At 38.5% G+C, this 22652-nt stretch overlaps 1 protein-coding gene across 1 annotated transcript in view; it reads right to left on the bottom strand.

Moving 5' to 3' along the window:
* The window catches only part of LOC121276743 (prolow-density lipoprotein receptor-related protein 1-like), a 55929-nt gene that overhangs the window by 10786 nt on the left and 22491 nt on the right, over window positions 1-22652 (bottom strand). Inside the window, exons 12-28 of the mRNA XM_041185290.1 lie at window positions 21916-22140; window positions 21137-21255; window positions 20910-21049; window positions 19105-19246; window positions 18146-18283; window positions 13663-14034; window positions 13321-13443; window positions 12090-12203; window positions 8200-8319; window positions 8004-8126; window positions 5761-5932; window positions 3917-4141; window positions 3368-3486; window positions 3147-3286; window positions 2488-2629; window positions 615-764; window positions 45-164 (exon numbers count right to left, since the gene is read on the bottom strand). Of these exons, the coding sequence (XP_041041224.1) occupies window positions 45-164; window positions 615-764; window positions 2488-2629; window positions 3147-3286; window positions 3368-3486; window positions 3917-4141; window positions 5761-5932; window positions 8004-8126; window positions 8200-8319; window positions 12090-12203; window positions 13321-13443; window positions 13663-14034; window positions 18146-18283; window positions 19105-19246; window positions 20910-21049; window positions 21137-21255; window positions 21916-22140 (2684 nt within the window). The remainder of the gene's footprint in view (window positions 1-44; window positions 165-614; window positions 765-2487; window positions 2630-3146; window positions 3287-3367; window positions 3487-3916; window positions 4142-5760; window positions 5933-8003; window positions 8127-8199; window positions 8320-12089; window positions 12204-13320; window positions 13444-13662; window positions 14035-18145; window positions 18284-19104; window positions 19247-20909; window positions 21050-21136; window positions 21256-21915; window positions 22141-22652) is intronic.

Genomic DNA, 22652 nt, shown 5'->3' with positions numbered 1-22652 from the left:
GTACACTTAAATTTTTTATTTAAAAGTTAGAGGTAAGTACTTACAACAGACCTCTGTACTTTCATCAGATCCATCTTCACAATCAGCTTTACCATCACACAGCCACCTACTAGGTATGCATTGTTTGTTGTTACAAACAAAGTCCGATGTTCCACAGGTAGCAACTAATGGAAGAAGCACAATTAAGCCATATTCTACTTTTCTGGGATCATAAGTACTGAAAAGTCATGACAAGGATACTTCCTACTGCAGGAAAAGGAGGAAGAATTGTGCAATATCGGATGGGCTGCCCATTTTAATTAAGTGCTAAGAAATTTGTGCTTTTGGTTTTCCTAGTCCTTCATTTTCTCCCATTCCTGTGAAATATCTAGTTAGTTTTGTTAGACCTTAAAGACTAGCATCTTACATGGCAAAATTGCAATGTATCAATGTTCAAAATATTGAAATTAGGTCATTTTACCCAAATTCAAATTAAAATGCATAATTCTTGCCCCAGTACCCAGTCTGATCAGATGCTGCCTGCTCAGTTAACAGCCTGTTATAGCCCAAAACTGCAGCTAAGGTTGGATTGCACATTAGTGTTGCAAACTCAAAATGAAACCTCATTTACTCACCCATTCTGCAATGCCATCCATCCTCCTGCAATTTCATTCCAGATGGACACACACAAGTGTATTTTGAATTGTGACTCTCTGTCAGAGGAGCTGGGAGACACATGTATTCACAGCTGCTTGTCTTCAGATTCTCAGCACACCAATTTTTGCCTGCAACAAAGAGCCCAGTTCATAGTCTGGATCCTTTTGACAGCAGCAAAACAAATTTTATTCCAAATCTAGTTTTGAATACCATTTGAATTGGCATTTTTAAATTGCCAACTTTACTACAACAAATTTAGACAAAAATGTTACTACCAGTCCTCAATTAAAAATAAAAAACTATTTTGAGCAACACTTGCATGTCAGTAACCATAAATGTGATGCAGCCATTTAAATATTGTAGTGTGGAAATTGATGACATCTATACCACATTAGAACTTCAAAGCAGATGGCTACAAAATTAACTTGAAATTTTGTTCTGTTGCAAAGGAAATATTTGCCACTCACTGACATCTGCTCAGACTTTTTTTTTTTTGCAGGCTTAAGTGGGGATTTCCAGCACAGTGCCCTGCACAGGAGATCTGATGAGAACAGGGCAAACAGTGAGGCTCTTTAAACAGATTGACCCAGATCTTCCAGTCAGCAGAGTGGATGCATCTGCCATCGATGGATGCAAGTACACTGTTACTGGATTCAAACTAGAACCAGAAGACTAGCTCCGGAGTTGGAAGGCCAAGTAGCAAGCACAGTTCCAGCAAAGCCTTGTCATGTACTGGGCACACCTCAAGCTTTATGGACCAACCAACTTCTGAAACTGCACATGTTCAGCTCCTGACAATGCACACCAAACCCTGCCTCTGACCCTGGAGTCAAGTTCCATCACTGACTTGATTAGTCCACCACATCTTTTGGGAAAATCCAGGAGTTGAATCTAAGAGGATCAGAGTCCAAACCAGTGATGCATAAAAGCAGGAAATAATGGAAGCAAAACAAAAATAAAAGATTTGATTGACTGAAATTGGAGATTGAATAAAAATTTCAAATGCAAAAATTGAGGCTAGAGCTGTTGTTTGGCAATAGTTGCCACTTATGACAGTAGAGCGCTCACTCCTAGAAGGCACCACCTCCAACCTTATCAGCAATTAGCGTGGAACTGCTGGACAAAGTTCACACCATTAGTGCTTTGTGTTAAGTTTCAGCAAGGACTTCCAATAGCTCAGTGTAAGAGCCATGCACTTCAAGAACTTTTGGATTGTTATGTTCAACTTTTATTACAAGGCAATCTGACAGTCAAATGCTACTGGTGCCATTTCATTACAGCAAAATCCAGGCCATTGTCTTCAAGTGACAAGGCTTTTAACGTTTTGCTATTCATTCCCTTACATTTTTACTGGAAAAAAAATCTTTCCTTGCACAAAGTAATAGGGTCTAGAAGTCTAAAGAAAATATCCAAGTTGTTGATGCTAGTGAGGTCAAGACAGTATCTGCACAATAAATCAGCTAGTGTTGGAAAGTCCATTGTTCATTTTTATATCTTCCTGATTGTTTCAGCTCTTAAGAGTCATATGAACTGAAGTGTCAACTGTTTCTCTTCAGAATCTGCCAGACCTGGAGTTTTTCCAGTATTGTTTTTGGTTGAAAAGTAGGACAGGTTTAAACAGTCAAGACAAATGAGAAATACTGAAGGGATATTGTCAAATCAAAATATTAGTGCAGGGAACTAATGGAGGGAAAGAGTGCAAAGTTATCCTGAATGTTCTAATACTCATGCTACTGTGGGAGAAAGTTAATTCATATCTAGCCTCAACTCAAGGGGGAAGGTAATGACTGGCCTAGTATCTAGTGTCAAAATGGGCAGGAGCTTTAAAAATTATCTTGCCAGATTGCTCACCTGCTGGTTGTGTCAGTGCATGATAAACAATGATGTCTAGAGGTTCAGTAAGATTGGCAGCTAAAAGCTCTACATTAGAGCTTGTAAATTTATTGGCTCCATACACAGCTTTATTTGCTCCATCAACCCAGAACACACGATCCTGGAACAAGTTAGAAATAAAATTATCACTTGCACAAGTTATTTAAAAGTTTCTTATGCCCCAAGTAACATGCAAGAGTTTATGCACAACTTTAATCCCATTTTGACAGCAATTCTAATAAAGCAGCAACAACAAATTGCATCTATGGTCACTGATCACAACTAATTAGCAGAATGCATTGACCATGATTGCTCAAGTCCTCCAAATAATTATTTATGCCATCTATCAGGATACCAAGGTTCATGTGGTTTTCTCCAGCTCACTTGTTAACTTCAGTCCTCAGTCTTCATTTGCAGAACCCTCCTTCAACCTTATGCTCTAGTCAATACAAACTCAGTTGGCAGCTTTTTTGAAAAGCTTCTGTAGCATCACTACCTTCATTTCCAGATTTTTCCTTCCAATCTACTTGTTTGCCCTCAATTCCTTACATTTAAAAATGAAAAAAATCTTAGTCTAAGCTGAAGATAATTTAGTTTTAACTAGCTCATTAGATATTCTATCCATTAGATCAACTTGCCTCAAATATAGTAATTGAAAAAGCATGACTGAGGAATTCTCTTGATTGCAGTACAGTTCTTCTGTCTTTACCATTCAAGTCTATGCTTGATAATATGTGCAGCTTCAAATCAACCCAATAGAGACGACCTTTCACAAGATCTGTGGACAAAATATACATTGCATAAAAAGCCAGAAAGATAGCTCTGCCTTCCAGTTTTAAAAGATCAATAGTTTGCTTACCAAGAGCAATACCATGCGGCCATTGAATATCCCTGGCCACTAGAAGATCACGGTTATTTCCATTCATTCCTGCTTTTTCAATCTTTGCTGGCTCACCCCAATCTGACCAGTAAAGAAACCTATAAAAGCCAAGTTCAAAAAGCCAAGTTCAGTCATAAGCAAGAACAACAATGCCTCAAAAATTAATGCTTTTAAAATAGGTCATGTATCTAAAAATCTTCCATATTTTCCACTTTCCATAGTCTGGCACAATGCAGTCAGTGTTTGTGTGCCAGTGATGTAGTAACTGATGGTTAGTTATCATTTTAAGGTTAGTGAATATTCAAAATTGTAACATGAAGAATTTTGAAATTAAATTGTTAACAATAAATTGTAAGAAAAAAAAAGTGCATGTTCTCAAAACCAGTCCAAAGAAATTCAATATACAGAAGCAGCAAAAGTTAGGATTGAAGATAAAGAATCAAAAATGAACCACCAGTTCTGTTGCTACTTGACAAAAAATACCTCAATGTGCAACATCTAAAATTACAAAGAAAAACTATTCAGTACCCTGACAGTGGATCAACAGCTACAGAAGCTGGTTCCATCAGATCTGTATCAAAAAGGATTTTCCTTTTGGTTCCATTGAAGTTAGCGACAGATACGGTTTTAGTGCCACAATCAGTCCAATAAAGGTGTTTGTAGATCCAGTCCACAGCAATTCCCACAGGGATTCCAAGATCTTTGACAATGCTGGATTTATGAATTGTCTTTTCATGTTTCTCCATGGACATACTGTGAAGTAGTCAGAGCTTAGTGCAAATTTACAGATAAAGTTACAGTTAAGTAAAAGTTTTCCAGCTCAGCTCAATTTTCAGGAGCTAATTTCACATGTTCAGGAAAGTGTTAACTTGTCATGGAGATGACGAGTCAATCTTTACTCAGTTATAGATTTAATCAAAGGGAGGCATTACAAACAGTTCCCAACTTTACAACTCCCTATCCATCAGGGTCTTTATAAACTTTTTTTACTCAGTTAAATTGGCAGCCCCTTAAGAGGAACCAACTAAAGAAATAATGAACCAGCTCTCGAGGGATATTAATTTTAAATGATATCAAACTTATTTTTAGCATGGGGTTGGAGTGTCTCTAAATTAATAGCCCCTTATAAAAGGGGTAGTGATTGCACATGCCCACTTGTATACACTCAACCTTAAGTTTATACAATTAACAAGGTGGACCCATTTGGCTCACCTCAATCCACTAGAATGTTTAGTATTTAACTTCCAGCCTACAAAGGTCAGCACAAGGTATGCAGTGCAAAGTCCTAAAAATGTATTAGGAATCATCTGTGGGTTTGATAGAAGAACATTCACATATTTCCCCACACAACCCAATATAGGTAGAGTATCCTTCATCTGAAACTGTTGGGGCTGATTGCATTTCAGATTAGAGATTATATGCAGTATTCAAAAACTGAAATTACTTAGTTTACTATAAAGTAAATAAATCGGTTGGAAAAGATGTATTACAACATGGTACCTGTAATAAAATTTCTTTGACAAGTTCAAAAATCACAAGGTAAACAGTGCAGACAAACAACTAGATGACTTCACACTAAAAGGTTGGTGTGGTTCAAAGAAAGTTCTGGATTTTGTTTGGTTTTGAGATTTACAGATAAAGGACAAGTGACCTGTACTGAAATTGTACCATGTACCATTTTGCCAAAGCATTAAGGCCAGAAACAGCAATGAATCACATTGCATAATAACTGAGGGAAGCTTGCTCAAAAATCAGACCATGCCTCCAGGTCAAAGGCAAATCAGCATTTCAAGACAGATTGAAACTCATTGGCAAAATGAACTGCACTGTTGACAAGTTTAATCAAATGTAGATTACATAAACTATAGGTTATAATACAAATGGGTATTGTTTTGCTGACTTCTAGCTAGGTCCTTTACACAGTTAGAAGGTACATGCCATTATCTACAGTGTGAACCATTAATACAAAACATGAGCATTCAAATCTAAATTTAAAAAAAGACAAAAACACACTGTACAGGCAGGCAAGATGAATTGTGATTAATCTAAGTGGACTTCCTGAAAGCTGTCCTCAGGAAGTACAAGGGCAGAGATTAAACTGTTTGAAGGTAGAGGTTGAGAATTCTGCTCTTGATAGTTTTCCCAAATGATGCATTTAAACATTTGCTGAACAAAGTGCCTCGACAGGATTTAAATAATGTTTATTCAAATACAGTTGGATACAGGTTTACTGCAAGCCCACTTGTGGATACAATGCAGTTCATAGATCAAAATAAATTCTTGTGCAATTCAGTCAGTACCCAGACTAAAAAAAGCCTTAAAGCTTGGCTTCACCAATGCAGTTTTGTTACAGCCCATAGTAAAGAACATACCTAAAAATTGCTTGCTCTTCCAAATCAGCCCAGAAGACCCTTTGTGCTGCAACATCAGCATCAAGTGCTGCAGCATTTCTCAGCTGCCAAACTACTTGGGTGTATTCCTTTTGGCGCAATCCAATTTTCCTTATATCATGGCGATTAGTGAAGACCAAATAGGGCTCTTTTCCTATTGTAAAGGAGGAGAATCATAGAAAGCAGTCTCCTTGTTCGGTGACTTTTGCTGAAAGTTTCACAGGCAGTAGCCCTTCATTACATCTAATGACAATTGCAAGCCTAGACAGCAAATGTCGCCTAGCTATCCAGCTCAAAAGACAGTTAAACTTGAATTTGCTGGCAAGTGTGACCGGAGAACAATTCAAAGCAGTAAGCAGGTAAGTTACCCAAGACACCCTTCAAAACATTACATTTGTAAATTTTTTTTTTTTAAAAAGTGGGGTATTTTGAGATTAGGATAATAAAAACTGTTGATGGTACATCCAGGAATTTCTAGGGACAATTTGGTGGTATTTATGCCATGATTAAATTCTGTGGTGGCACATTTTAAATTCCCTAATTCTGTAAATACTCCATCAACAAAGAGCTAGTGCCCAAAAGTGCATCAGGTAATTGGTTACCATCAGCATGACTGATTCAGTTACTGATTCAAATACCATATTGGTTCAATTAATAGTTGTCAACCATAGAACGGTGCAAACAAAAAAAAAAAAGGCCATTCAGCCCATTGCCTGCATCATCCAAAGGAAAAACAGACTAGCTGCTCATTTTAAATTCCACTTTAGCACCTGGTCTGTAGCCTTGCAGGTTACAGCACTTCAGATGCAGATCAGGTACCTTTTAATGCATTGAGCCTCAACACCAATTTAGGCAGGAATTAGATGCCCAAACTCATGTCCCCTCTAACCCTTCTACCAATCACCTCAAATCTATGCCCCTGGTAATTGATCCCTCAATGGGGCGGGACAAAATCTTTCTTCCTGTTTACCATATCTAGGCTCCTTTAATTTTGTAAGCATCCATTAGGTCACCCCTTAGCCTGTTCTAAGAGAAACAACCCCAGCCTATCCAATCTCCTCAGCTGCAATTTAAGCCCTAGCAACATTGAAAACCTCCTCTGCACACTCCACACAGCAATTATGTCCTTTCTGTAAAGTGACCATGAGAACTGTACACAATTCCAGCTGTTGCCTAACCAGCATTTTACAATTCCATTGTTACATCCCTGCTTTTGTATTTTATACTTTGCCCAATAAAATGGAAAGCATTCCATGTGCTTTCTTGACCACCTTGTCCTACCACCTTCAAGGACCTGTGGATATACACTCCAAGGTCTCACTTTCTCTACTTCCTGTTTTGAGTATCCCCTTGCTTCGTTTGCTCTCCCCAAATACATACTTCACTTTTCTGGATGGAATTCCACTTGCCACTTCTCTGCCCACTCAACCAGACAATTGATATCATTCCTCTTCATTATCAACTACACAGCCAGTGTGTCATCTGCAAATTTCCCCAATCATGCCTCCCATATTTAAGTCTAATGAATGTATATGCACACAAACAGCAAATGCCCCAACACTAAGCCCTGTGGAAGTGGAAACAGTTTTCCCATTTGCAAAACATTCAACCATTACCCTTTGTTCCCTATCACCCAATTTTGGATCCAACCTGCTAATTTCTCTGTATCCCAAGAGATCCCACTTTCCTGATCAGTGTGCCATGTGGGACCTTTACTTGGATTTCACTAAGACATATGTTGAGATGACCAATGAGTGCATAAGGCAAAAAAGTTTAGAATCAGAATAGTTAGAAGGCAGCCAGCTGGTTGTGTCCATTCTTGCAAGTGTAAAACAAAGTTCCACTTTTGCTGTAGCCCTGCATGTGTTTTTTCTATGTGTTTTCCCCATCATGCAAGCAATGCATTCTAGATCTTTAACGTGCTCATTATGCCAGCTTCGGCTTTTTTGATATTCTGGGGAGTCCCCTGGTTCTTGACCCTCAGAACAGTTTCTCACCATTTCTTGATCAATTTTGAACACCAAACTGCCTCTAAAACTAAGGGGAACAACCCCAGATCTAATAAAAACTGAAGCTGCAGTATCAACTATTGCATTTCAGGGTTGGGTCCTAGCTTACCATTCTGCTTACAATTGATTTTTCCTCCCAGACAAAGAATTAGAACCAAGCAGGACTTGGATGCATTAACAAGTACTGTACTAGTTTTTGAATAAATTTCTACTTGCCTATTGCCTTGCAAACTCCATTCACTGAATCCTTATATCCTTTGTGACATTCACATTCATAGCTTCCTATTATGTTGATACAAATTTGACTGCAAGTTCCAGGATTTTGACATTCATCAATATCTGCAGAAAGTCAAATATTCCATCAGCTTCATGAAGCTATTACAAACATCATATATAAAACAGTAACATTTACCTCCACAGTTTTTGCCATCAATCAGCTCAAAGCCAGGAGAGCATTCACATTTGTAGCCAATAACAAGATCCTTACAGATATGCATGCAGCCACCATTGTTCATCTGGCATTCATTCAAGCCTGCAAAAGAGTTGGTCAGTTCAGGATAAATATTCAAAGCCACTAGCTGAAGCTGATCAGCCAGCTCTAGAGGTCTTGGAAATGACCACTGTTTGAAGTATTTGATACAATATGTACAACAATATGTACAACATAGCACCATCTACATTCTATGTTTGTTAAAACCTTCCTTATAACTAGCTAGTTGAAATTAGTGAAGTGTTTCTCCACCATGGCAGTCAAATTTGTAGAGGATCAATTAGAATTAAACTAAGCAATAAGGCATTACTTTACATAGTGTTTCAGAAACTAAAATATTGAACATAATGGTCCAATTTTCTACCCAATTCTTGTGCAAATTGCACTCATTGGGCCTGGTTTGAGGGTCCTGACCTCCATACTGGGGTTGGTGGGGGGGGGGGTCTTAATTTTTTTTGCTCATCACCTACTGCAGCCCACCATGAACCAAATGGTTAACTTCAACTGGCTAGCTAATTCTTCAATGTCCTGTCCCAACAGCAGGACGAATCTAGAGGTAGCAGCTGTATACCACGGCTAGGAACAAAACGGTCCTGGGATTTATCATCTCCAGAATGTATGCAATGTCATTGCGTCAGGTCAAAACATGGCCAAGGAAACCCCCTGTTGATCACTATCTCCCTCTGCTACCCTCAGCCTGTTACCACTTCAGGAAACAAAGCTATGAAAATGTACTTGCAGACTTCAAGCTAAAAAGGAGTTAAGAGTCCTGAACATCCACCCAAGAGCCAACATGGGAGGGGGTGGAGGAGAAAACCCACTAGCTTGTTTATAGATGCATCTGCAATTGGTAAAGATGGAAAATGGACAGTATTGGTCAGTGTTCAAAGACTGTTGGGGGGAGGGGGGGGGTCAAAGTTTCATCTTCACAAGTGAGGCCCTACCACCTCAAAATGGTAGTCAGAGCAGATCTAGCAACTCTGGGCATCCATGTAGTGTTGTAGGCCAGGAACAGAATTGAATTCCAATCTAATGCATGACCTGGTTTTCATTACCATTCAGCCAGTTGGTGATCAATCTTGGTTCATTGTAGATGCACATGCAAGAAGCATCACCAGGCACATGATGCTACATGCATATTAATTATTCATGGGAATATAGTGTTGCTGGCTCGGCCAGCATTTATTGCCCTCCAATATAGTGAGCTGCCTTCTTGTACTGCTGCAGTCCATGTGGTGTAGATACACTACACGTAACGATCCATATCCAGTGAATCAAAATAAAGCTCTGCAGTCCTACCACACCCATCATGAATGGTGAATTAAATTAATGGCAAAGCTCCATGAATATTTTCATTCTAAATGATGGCAGAGTGTTGCCAGTGCAAAAGACAAGGCTGAATTTGCCATGATCTTCAGCTAGAAGTTCAACTGGATAATCCATTTCATCCTCTACCCAAGATCCCCACCACAGATGCAAGTCTTCAGCCAGTTTGGTTCACTGATAAATGAAGTGCACTAATGCAAAAAGGCCATGGGCTTAGACATCCCAGCTTGTACTCCAGAATTAGCACTCCCTCCTTGTCAGTCCAGATTGCAATTGTCCAAGTCCTCACTGAAGAGTGCTACCAAAAAGCCAAGGCTAACACCCATTGCTTAAACAAAAACAGAATTATCTGGAAAAACTCAGGTCTGGCAGCATCGGCAGTGAAGAAAAGAGTTGACGTTTCGAGTCCTCATGACCCTTAAACAGAACTGTTGAAGGGTCATGAGGACTCGAAATGTCAACTCTTTTCTTCTCCGCTGATGCTGCCAGACCTGCTGAGTTTTTCCAGATAATTCTGTTTTTGTTTTGGATTTCCAGCATCCGCAGTTTTTTGTTTTTACCCATTGCTTAAGGTTGGTTGCAAAACTGATCCAAACACTATTCTTGAACCATGAACTTTAACTCAAATCCATGGATGTTAAAGTGCTGTGTGACATCTAAAAAGATTAGCTCTGAAAAAATAAAAAAAGCCCCGACTCATACTGACCATTCCAACACATCACAAAAACACCTGGAAAAACTCAGGTCTGGCAGCATCGGAGAAGAGCACAAACTATGCTCTTCTCCTCTGATGCTGCTAGACCTGCTGAGTTTTTCCAGGTGTTTGTTTCGGATTTCCAGGATCCACAGTTCTTTGCTTTTATTCCAACACATCACCTTGGCTGTACTGCAATTTAGAAAATTACTGAAGGGAAAAGCAAGTGCTGAGGAATTTTAAATTTGCCTCTGCACATCCTGAACTTATGCATTGAAATTTATTGCAATGAAAAAAAAAAGCAACACGACTAAAGGCTATTTAAAATCAGATTCATTCATCTTGGAAAGCAGCTAAAGATATTAAAAATTGAAACTTCAAAATCAGGTAATGTCTGATATTTTTGATAAATTAGCTTTTAAGCCATATCAATTCAAGGACATGTAAAACCTGTAGCAAGAACTCAAAAGCTCATTAACTGTCAAGCTTATCTATGAGAAAACAGCTTGCAAAGGACAAGGACACTAGCTTTTTAAACAAATGAGAAAGATGGTAAGTAATAATGTGGTCTTAAGGTCAAAATACCAAATACAAAGAAAAGCAAATAACAATTATAGTTCTATTATAATTTTTCATGAAACATGAAAGATGGATACTAATTGTTTGCACCCCAGAATTAGGTGTGATTAATTCAAATTATATTGCATAATCAAGGCTGCAAACTCAATTGGACGACTACCAATGTCATACCACTATTTAAGGCATATAAGTTACAGCCTATTAGTCTGTCAGTTATGAGTATACATGGATTGGTGACTTCCATTTTCTGAAGAATCATGTGGACTTGGAACGTTGTTAATTCTTCTCTCCAGATGCTGCTAGATCTGCAGAGTCTTTCTAGTATTGGTTTTTATTCCATTTTCTTGGATAGGGAACTGTAAGGTTAAAGGTTGGTATCATGAGATCTTGGCTAGAAAATATTCTAAATGACAAGAATGACAAACTGGGTTATCCAAAAGGATTTTTGATTTCAACTGACCCAAGTCACTGGGCAGGTGCAAAAATACTATTTGAATGTTGGGCTTTATTATTTCCAGGAGGGCTGCAAATTATGCAATAGTGTCTAATTCTCAGTATCCAGAGAAGTGAAATCAGTTTTGGGCATTGCATCAAGCATAATTGACAGATTTATGAGAATGATCAGGCTAAGGTTTAAACTGTGAACATGTTATATAGACCAGGTTGCATTTCCTTCAATATAGAAAGGGGTAATCCAATATGGAGGGTTAATAAACCACTTTCCTTTAGTAGAGTAGTGGAAAGAGAGGACACAATTTTAAAGCCAGGCTGATAGAAGCACAAAAAAAAGGGTGGAAACCTGGAACTCCCAAAAAAAAAAAAACTGGTCAAATCAAATGTTTCACTAGTTTATAAAAAGGTGCAGTTAATTGAAACACCAGGCTCCAAGTTGCTGAAAGAGACAGGCATACAGCTCAAAGTTAGAGACATGACTGAAAGTGACCATCTTTAGATTAGGAACCTAACCCACCTTGGAGAGGCAACTGTTGTCATGGGAAGAAACAAAAATTAGTTCTCCATAAAAACCATTGACAATTGGCACATTATACACATCTTCCCTTCTTGAATCTTATGCTCAAAATTTAAACCTAGCTATCTAGTCACTGGGTTTCACATTTACATTTTGTTTAGCTTACCTTGAAGGAGTTGTCCTTTGTTAAAAGAACATAGCGTATTTAAATTTTATATTTACAGCCACAAATCCTCCACTTACTACATTCAGGAGGCTCATCACTTCGATCCTTGCAGTCTTGCCAGTGGTTACATACTTTGGTAATGTCTATGCATTCTCCACTTTGACATTTGAAGTCAGTTGGCGTTACACATACTGCAAGAGAAAAATTGAATGTTGCCACTTAGTGACAGGGGAGTTTAGGAAAATGCAATCCACTTGTTTTGACATGATATACATTAGTCACTGGAGAGTGCATTTGCTGTCAGTGCCCAGTACCATCCAAGTTTGGGTAAAACAGGAACCCAATAACTTGGACCAGATACTCTGTTTACAGACTGCCATGGATAAAGTGCTTGACAGCTGTGTTGGACAACTATTGAGCCCAAGGGTTATTAAAAGGATTTTAATCATATCCTGCCTGTTACAGTTGAACAGAGTTGATCAGGCTAATCAGACATAGTAGCTTAAGACCTTAGGAAGAATTCCCAACAAAATCTTGCTAAATAAATCACTTCCTTCCACATTCCAAGTAGAGGGGGCACAATCTTTACCAGTTAAATCATCTAGCTTAACCATATCAAGCAGTGCACCAACAAGGTTCATTCTATCAAAGTCAGTCTAGGTTCTCCTAGAGAGAAAGAACACTTCCATCTAGCATATGACTTAACCTAAACTTCATGGGAGATGATTTGTCAATTATAAACATTACTTTACTACCTCTGCCACTTCTCTCCACCCCTCCAATCTTAGCAGGAGGCCAATTTCTTCAAGTTTTTCTAAAGATGACCCAAAATCCTTTATTCCTGACAACTTAGCTTTCCTCAAAAGTGTTAAATAATCAAGGATTAAAGTGGGAATAGGGTTAGTTTTCTTTCAAAAAGAGATTATTTTCCCCATTTCTCAAAGTTCAATCCTCACGACCTACCTGATCCTGTTTTTGAATATTAGTATCTCTCCAGTTTCTGCCTTGTCATGCACTGACCAACTCACATTAATTCATCTTTCCCATGATGACCAGGGCATTCAATATCTATTACTATTTATCTTGGTGGAAAAAGCATCTTGGTGACAACATAATTTAGTAAATTATGATATTGCCATTATGTTTGTCAAAATAGTTCTAACTGTAACTAGAGCCCAAACGTATACTTTTAGTCCATTGAAGGAAAATCAGTATGATAGAGGGCAAAATATACTAATTGCTAGATGAACACAATGATTTTTTTGGGAAAGGGCTAGAGTGTGAAGTCTAATGAATGCATATTCTTACCATTTTTACAGTTAACTTCATCACTTCCATCACTGCAGTCCTTATATCCATTACATTTCACACTTTCATGGATACAGGAACCATCAACACATCTGAAGTAATCGGGTTGACAAGTGTGAGGAGCTGAAAAAGACATTAACTTGCAAACTGAATACTAAAATTTTGCAGAGCTTCAATCTAATATCAGAAAGGGATGAATATAAAAAATCAGCCTTAATGTAACTGGAAGCCAATTTACATTTCACAGATAAAGAAATTTCTCCACTAAACGGCTATTGCTTACACGGATTAAGTAATGAGCCAAATGCAATAGGTGCTCAAGGACAAAGAATTTTTACTTACGACAATTTCTTTCATCACTTCGATCTTTGCAATCATTATCACCATCACAGTACCATTGGCGGTGGATGCATTCACCTGAATGACACCGAATCTCACCATTGGAACAGGTTGCCAGGGGTGCAGGAGTATATCCACATTGTTTAGCAGATTCATCAGACTTGTCTATACAGTCAAAGTTATTGTCACACACCCAGCTTGAAGGGATACACTCTAAACTACTGCACTGAAATTCATGTGAACTACAGACAGATTGAGTACATCCTTTTTCATCACTTCCATCACCACAATCATCTTTACCATTACAAACAAAGGACTTGGAAATACATCTGCCACTGGAGCAAGTAAATTCCAGAATGCTGCAAGTAAGGGTACCTGAAAAATATTTTAAATTGTTTCAGTAATACTTCAATATTAGAAATAAAGATATTCTTGGATGATCAAGACACTGTAGATGCAGGAAATGCTCAGGTCAGGAAACATCTGGAGAGGAAATGTTTCACCACATGTGGTCTGACAAGTATTTCAGCATCACACATTTCAGAACTGACTTTTCAGTCCATTAACATCTTGCTCAAATCTCATTATCTTCAATATAGGCACACTATGCATGCAAATATTGTCAGACTAGAATTTAAGCATTTTATGCTGCTATAACATTAGAAATAAGTTTCCAAATGTTTTTGATCCAAAAGTAATCTAAAATTTTCTTCCTGTGCTCCCACTTGCAAAGTGGTTTTCTACATAAGGGAAAATGATAACAAATGAATTCCAAGGAGCAAGATGTTAAGTCACTCGAAATAAAGATTTAAAAAAAAACTTACAGAAGGCGGAAGAGGAGACAGAAGGACTGAGATGGGCAATTGTATTACTAGAGGAAGTTGGTGGGAAAGTAAGAGGATGCAAAAGACCATAATAGAAGTCCACCATAAGAACATAATAGCAGGCCATTCGGCCCCTCAGGCCTGCCCCACCATTCAGTAAGATCATGGCTGATCTGCCTGAGGCCTCAACTCCTTTCATGCCAACTCCCCATAACCCTCAACTCTGATATTTTAAAAACCTATCTCCTCTTTAAATACTTTGATCTAGGCTCCACAATACTCTGGGGTAGAGAATTCCAGACATTCATTGCCATAAGACATAGGAGCAGAAATTAGGCCATTCGGCCCATCGGGTCTGCTCCGCCATTCAAACATGGCTGATAAGTTTTCAGCCCCGTTCTCCTGCCTTCTCCCTGTAACCTTTGACCTCCTTACCAATCAAGAACCTCTCAGTCTTAAATACTCAATAACCCGGCCTCCACAGCCTTCTGTGGCAATGAATTCCATAGATTCACCACTCTGGCCAGAGAAGTTTCTCCTCATCTGTTCTAAAAAGGTCTTCCCTTTACTGGGGCTGTGCCCTTGGGTCCTAGTCTCTCCTACTGATGGAAACAACTTCCCCACATTCACTCTATCCAGGCCTTTCAGTATTCTGGAAGTTTCAATCAGATCTCCCCCCCCTCCCCCTCATCCTTCTAAACTCCATCAAGTATAGACCCAAAGTCCTCAAACGTTCCTCATATGTTAAGCCTTTCATTCCTGGGATCATTCTTGTGAACCTTTCGACCCTCTCCAGGGCCAGCACATCCTTCCTGAGATATGGGGCCCCAAAATTGCTCAATATTCTAAATGTGGTCTGACCAGAGCCTTATAAAGCCTCAGCAGCACATCCCTGCTTTTATATTCTAGTCCTCTCAAAATAAATGCCAACATTGCATTTGCCTTCCTAACTACTGACTCAGCCTACAAGTTAACCTTAAGAAAATCCTGGACTAGGACTCCCAAGTTCCTTTGCACTCCAGACTTCTGAATTCTCTCCCCATTTAGAAAATAGTCTATGCTTCTATTCTTCTTAGAAAAGTGCATGACCTCACACTTGCCCTCAGAAGAAATTCCTTTGCATCTGAGTTCTAAATGAGTGTCCCCTTATTCTGTAACTAAGTTCAAGTTTGAGATTCCCCAAGTTTGAGATTCCCCCACTGGTGGAAACACCTTAACATATACCCTGGCAAGCCACCCCTCAGAATCCTGTACATTTCAATAAGATCACCCCTCTTTCTTTTAAACACTAATGAATAATGGCCTAACTAACTGTTTAGCTGTTCCTAATAAGTCAACCCCTTCATCCCAGGAATCAGCCTAGTCAATACAGGGACCAACTCCAACCCCCTAGCAATACAGGCCAAAATTCCATTTGCCTTAATTACTTGCTGCACCTACATGCTAGCTTTGTTTCATGCACAAGAACACCCAGATGCCTCTTTGCTGCATTTTAGTCTCTCCCCATTTAAATAATAGTCTGATTTTTGATTCTTCCTACCAAGTGCATGACTTCACACTTTCCTACATTAAACTCTGCAAGGTTGAGTGGGCAAAAAATTTATACCACTTTGCAGATTCCTTAGGTCCTTCCACCTATTTTTGTATCAGAAAATTTGGATACATTTTAAAAGAGGGGGCAGAGTGCAGTTATTAATATAGATAGTAAGTAATTGAGGCCCTAGGACTGATCCTTGTGGCATTAGGATAAGTCTTTCCAACCTGAAGACCACCTATTAATCCTGACCATCATGTTAATCAATCTTCAATCCATGTTGATACATTACCCCCAATACCCTGTGCAATAACTGTGGCATCCTATCAAATGCCTTCTGGAAATCCAAATACACTACATCTACCAGCTCCCCTTGTTATACCCTCAAACAGGTCTAGCAAATTTGTCAAACAATTTCCCTTGCACAAAACCATGCTGACTGTTTGCATTAGGTGATGTCCTGCTACTTCTTCCTTAATAAATGGACTCTTAGCATTTTTCCAATGGCAGAGGTTAGGCTGGCTGGCCTATAGTTTCCTGCTCTTTGTCTCCCCTCCCTTCTTGAACAGGGGCATCACATTAGCAGTTTTCCAATCTGCTAGAACGCTCCCAGAATCCAGAAAGTTCTGGAATATTTCAACCAATGCCTCCACTATCTCTGCAGCCACTTCCTTTAAAATCCTTGGATGCAGGCCATCAGGTCCTGGTGACTTGTCTGCCTTTAGTCCCATTAGTTTGGCAATTGCTCTGTCCCTTTAGAGACTGTTACAAGGTCTTTCCTCCCATTAGTTCCTTGCTTATTTATCTTTGGGATGTTCAGTGTCCTCCATGAGGGACCCAAAATATTGGGGTAAATTAGCTGCCATTTTCCTGTTCCGTTATTGAATCTCCAGTCTCATCCTCCAAGGGACCCATGCTCATTTTAGCCACTATATACCTATAGAAGCTCTTGTTGTGTGTTTTTATATTTCTTAGCTTTGTCATCCCTGCAGGTTCCTAAAAAAGTCCTAATCCTCCAGCATACCACTATTTTGCCACTTTGTATGCCTTAGTGATACTCTCCTTGTCCACCTTTGTTAACCATAGGTGGCACATCCTTCTCATCAAGTCCTTTTTGAAGAGGATAAATTTTCTGCTGAGCATGGAAATACCTGCTTAAATGACTGCCACTGCTCATCCAGTGACCTTCCCTTAATTTATTTTCCCAGCCCACTTTAGACAACTTTCTTTGTATGTTTAATTGCCATTTAAGTTGAGGACACTGGTTGAGACCAGAATTACTTGCCCTCAAACAGAATTTTAAATTCTACCATGTTGTGATCACTACCCCCAGGGAATCCTCAACTATGATATATTAATCCCATGGTTGCACTGAGTTACATTTTCCCCTCAAGCTTGACTAGGTCAAAAAAAGACCAGATTTTGTTTGTATATTTGCAGTTCATTAAAATTACAGTCCTTTTGGTGATGTACATCAGTATGTATTGTTAGCCCAAATTGGAAGTGAAGATCAATGCTTTGCAATGAAGCCTTCAGATGCTGAAATCATCAATAGGTGTGGCACCCACCAGTTACAATTGCACAAAGTGGAGATGAAATGGAGACAATACATAAAGCAAAAGTAGCTGATTATGCAGACTAGTTGCAAACAAGTAGAGAATTTACTACAGTTTTCCTCATCACCACCATTAGCACAATCCTTTGCTCCATCACATTTCCAGGACATAGGAATGCATTCAAGAGATCTAGGGCCACAACTGATTTCATGAACACCACACGCTATAAAGTCTGAACAAAAATGGTTTAGTTAGTTTAAGATTTTAATATTGCTCATGAAATCATTTATTTAAAAAAGGCATTTTGGATGAAATGCAGAGGCTCAATACCCAAAAAGTTGAAGTTCCTGTGTCTAACAAGCTTCATTTTTGCAACTTTTGAATTTCTCATGCACAAGTTGATGTTTTCTATTTGAAAAAAATCCACACTCCATACTGAGGAGCAAAGAAGTTTTGCAACTCAAAACTAAGTATTATTCAATAGTTACCACACGGGTACAAAAAATACAGATTGCATCTAGAGATTTGAAGTCATGGAGATTTAAACTTAATAGGACTATAGTCAGATGTACCTGTATTGCACTTTTGTCCATGCTCCAGTTTCATTCCAGATGGACACACACAAGTGTACTTCGGAGAGAAAGTATCTTTCTGCGGAGCAGGGAGACACATGTATTCACAGCTTCCACCCTCACTGCACCAGTTCATGCCTGTAAGAAGGTTTCAGCAGTAAAGTACAATTTCTAAAGCATAAAAACACAACAAATTGTGCACCAAAATTGCAAGTCCTACAACTGCTTTTTTTTTTTTAAAAACTTGTACTTTAATTTGAAGTTAGATTTAAAATTTAATCTTAAATTTGCCAAGTGATCTTTGAGAGAAATCAAACTCTGGTCCACCATTGGATTCTTCACTTTATTTCCAGTCTCTAGCACTACCAAGTTTCAACATAGGCTGCTGGCAAATACTGAATTATTGATTACCTTAAGTTTGGCAAGATCATTGTTGGTATTGTATGGCATTGCCAATGTAATGGGCAGTGCCATCAGGTTGATGGCAAGTCAGTTAAGGTAAAAGCTACTTTAATTATTCTGAACATCCTTTACATATGTAACCAAGATATAGTTGAACTCTAGCATTTCTATTGTTAATAGAACACTTGAAGTTAAGCATAATTCAGTGGTTACCATTTAAAACCTGGTTGGGGGGCGGGGGAAGAGAAGCAGGAGAAGAAGCAGCTAGTATTTAATGTTTTGGGATTCTACAACTAGAGTGGAGTTTTATAATTACAGTTTGATTGTCTAATGGTTAAGTTCAGTCTTCATCCATAGTTTCAGATTAGTGTTTATAGTGTGAGAGTTGGATATTTTCAGCATGCAGAGAACCAATGCCTACAAAAAGGTTCACTGGAACAAGTTGTGAGCCAACTTGCTGTCAATGCATAAAATCTGCCAGTGGCAGATAGTAAATTGCTTAAGACAGTGAAAATTAGACTGGAAAAACAAAACAAGCCATTGGCTCAGACAGTTACCAGGCAACTGAATTAGCTCATGATAAACCAAGAGATCCTGTGCTTCCTGGAGATTAGAAATAAGCATCTCTAGATCTGTTCCTGTGAACTTGTTGGCTCCATAGATTGCTTCTGTTTCTTCATCAGCCCAGAAAACATGATCCTGGAAGATATTTTATTTTCAGCTATAGCAAAATAGCAGTTATATATATTAGTTCTATAGCCTCTCTTCTACATAATTTGTGACATAGCATTTTCTTGTACTAAATATGGATGTGTCATTCTCCACATGAAGTGCAAACCCATTGCTTGGAAGAGCAAACCCAAGAATAACCTAAAAAAATTGGACTAAAGTTTGCCAGTACACACAAAACTTAAATCACATTAAATGGAGGGGAAAAAGAAAACCACCAATATTTGGTGGCTACTTTAACCTATGGTAGGCCCCAGACAGGTGGTTAGTATGGGGAAGTGCACACAAAATACTTAAGTTGAGGTCAAGTCACTTCAACTGACTTCACCTGCATGCAAGACACCTTTATACACCATGCATTAAAAGATTGAAGGTCCAATCTGTTCAGGTAAGTGGGAAAAATAGTGGCTGGGGTTTTCTGGCTCCATAGCAGGTGGGACCCACTGGCAAGGCAGCACCCTAGCCAGAAATCCATTGACTTGCAGCAGGACCAGAAGATCCTGGTGGTGGGTGTGGAAAATCCTGCCCAATGGCACTAATTTTACAGGTCAGTATTTCTCCTGAAAATATGATTATCACATTGCTGTACACCCTATATTACAATGGCTGCATTTCAACTGTACTTCATTGGCTGAAGTGCACTGGGATGTCCACTGGTCATGAACAGGTGCCATATAAATGCAAGTCTTTCACACCTTAATACCTCCTGAAAGCAATTAGAGACATGGCTGCCAGATAACAGGCTGGGACTAGAATATTGAAGGGTACATGACACTTAGGAAGGACAAGAAACTAGGACAAGGTGGTGGGTTCACTGTTAATTAATGATGATATTAGTACAAGAGAGGGATGACCCAAGTTCATGAAACCTGCAATATAGAAGTGGTCTGAGTAGAGGTGAGAAATTAGATGTTAAAGTAAGAAGTCTGTTGTGGGAGTGATGTACAGGACCCCTAACGATACCCACATGGTAGGATGGCATATGAAAAGAATGGGGGCTTGTCAGAAAGTGAGATAATCATGGGGGATTTTGATCTATGGGCATAAGGTATTAGAATGATACTATATAATCTTTGAACACCACATTCTGGCACCAACCAGGAAGCAAGCAATACTAGACCTGGTACTGTGCAACAGGATAGGATTAGTTAATAACCTCAGTTAAGATGCCCTTTAGGTAGCTGCAATCTTAACAATTACATTTTACATTCAACATGGAGGGGTTGAAGAATAGGTCCAAGGCTAGTACTTTAAACCTAAATAAGGGCATGATTAAAGAGCTAGCTTAAAAAGTGAACTGGCAAATTAGGCTAGCATACAATGCTCCTAAAATCTGGTTACAATTACTCAAGGGCAGCTTGATATTTTTGGCCAAATTATTGGCACCATTTTAGACCAATATTTGTTTTCTTCATTCACCAGGTTTATGAAAAAAAAACTAAGCCTGCCATTTGGTTCAGCTCACTAAGACTGGATCAAAATTAGGGAGGGTTGTATAAGAATGTTTCAGGTGGCACATCTAAAAAATTCAAATTAAATCCCAAATCCTTATTCTACAAAAAGAAACTTATTTAGAACTCAAGTGATTTGCATGCATAATTTATATTGGTAGGATTTTCAAATGCTGCCTTACCTCAAATACTGCAATACCACAGGGGTGAGAAAGGAAATCTTGTGATAAAAGCACTATTCTTTGACCCTGCCCATTCAGGCCTATACTTGACAATGTGTGCAATTTTGCATCAACCCAGTAAAGGCTATGTTTCACAAGGTCTGTGGAGAAAAATTTAAAACATAGTATGATTGAAGTTTATTAATCCAAGAGATTCTTTTGGAAGTAAATAGTTGTAGCCTACTTACCAAGTGCAATGCCATTTGGCCACTGAATATCTTTATTAACCAGGATTTGTCGATCAACACCATTCATTCCTGCTTTTTCAATCTTTGCTGGCTCACCCCAGTCTGACCAGTAAATAAACCTAAAAGTGTTAAATTACATTCAAGATTTGTTGAACATTCTACAACTGGAATGTGGTTCAGCATCACCTTAATTATAGCATCAAATCAATTTAAAAAGTCTTCATTAAGATACAATCACAGTGCAACTTCATGCAATTAAAGGTTAAATTTGTAACATTTGAGTTGTTGGCAATATGTAAAATGTTATGCAAATTTGAGCAGAGTCTTCAACAAGACTGTTACTGTCTTGATCTTAAGTGAAATGATCTACACCATTGAAAGATCCTTATACCCCTCAATTGAAGCACTTTAGTTTTTGTCCAAACATTGTATTTTGATCATTTCCTGTCAGTGAGCCACCACCTGGATTAGAACTATTTCTCTTGGTCCCTGTCCCAAATTCTAATTTCATGCCTGGGATTGAAAGGTTAAGCCACTTCATCTGCATTAGGGGTCAATTTGAAAGGGTGTAATATTCATTACTGCTGATTTACTTTCCCATTCCTTTATATGGATCTTTAAAATTTAGACAAGTCATAACCTAATGAAAATGCTATTTGGTCAGGACAATTTACAGAAATTAAAATAATTTTCTATCCAAAAATGCAAAAGTTTTTCAACTGCATTGTAGTGTCCATGTATTCCACACACAACTTAAGTATAAAAATAAAATGCATTACCCAGATAGTGGATCAACTGCTACTGAAGTTGGTTCTGTTAGCTTGGTGTCGAAGAGAATGATCCTTCTAGATCCATCGAACGTAGCCACAGATATAGTTTTTGTACCTTGATCAGCCCAGTAGATATGCTTGTAAATCCAATCCACAGCAATTCCCACAGGAATGCTCAAATCCTTAGCAAGGACTGACTGACCAGCTGTACCATTATATCTATTCACAGACATGCTTTTAAAAGCAAAAAAAATGTAGAGGTTACCAAACATTTTGCTTGTGGCAATTGATAACAGTACCATTACAGGAATATGGCATCCAGTATGGAAATGTGACTTAAACTTGATCTAGATTGAGACAAGGTAGTTTATGTCCCACTGCATTCAAAGTAAAGACCCTACCTCATACATTAGAGATGCTGGAGTGTTAGAAAATGCAATTTGTTCTCTAGATTACCATGAAGGCATATGAAGTTGGCCCCACAAATAATGCATTTTCATTGTCACTTCAAATATTGGGCTAGAATCTGAGCTAGGTTTTTAAATTGAGTATCTGTCAGGACCAGACTACATTTTGCCATTAAACAGTTCTAAAAATAGATGACAGCTAAAGGGGTAAATATTGGTTTCTGGAGTGTTAATGAGACTACAAATGAACTTTTACCAAGTGAATTGGGTAACTGTATATACAAACATACAGCTGTATGAAAGTCTTGTTCCTACTGTTGAATGCCATATTCAATACTG

Source organism: Carcharodon carcharias, chromosome 4 (assembly GCF_017639515.1).
Source record: "Carcharodon carcharias isolate sCarCar2 chromosome 4, sCarCar2.pri, whole genome shotgun sequence".
In the NCBI taxonomy this organism is placed as follows: Eukaryota; Metazoa; Chordata; class Chondrichthyes; order Lamniformes; family Lamnidae; genus Carcharodon; species Carcharodon carcharias.
Note: the sequence above shows the minus strand (reverse complement) of the source record. Positions and strands in the feature narration are given on the sequence as shown.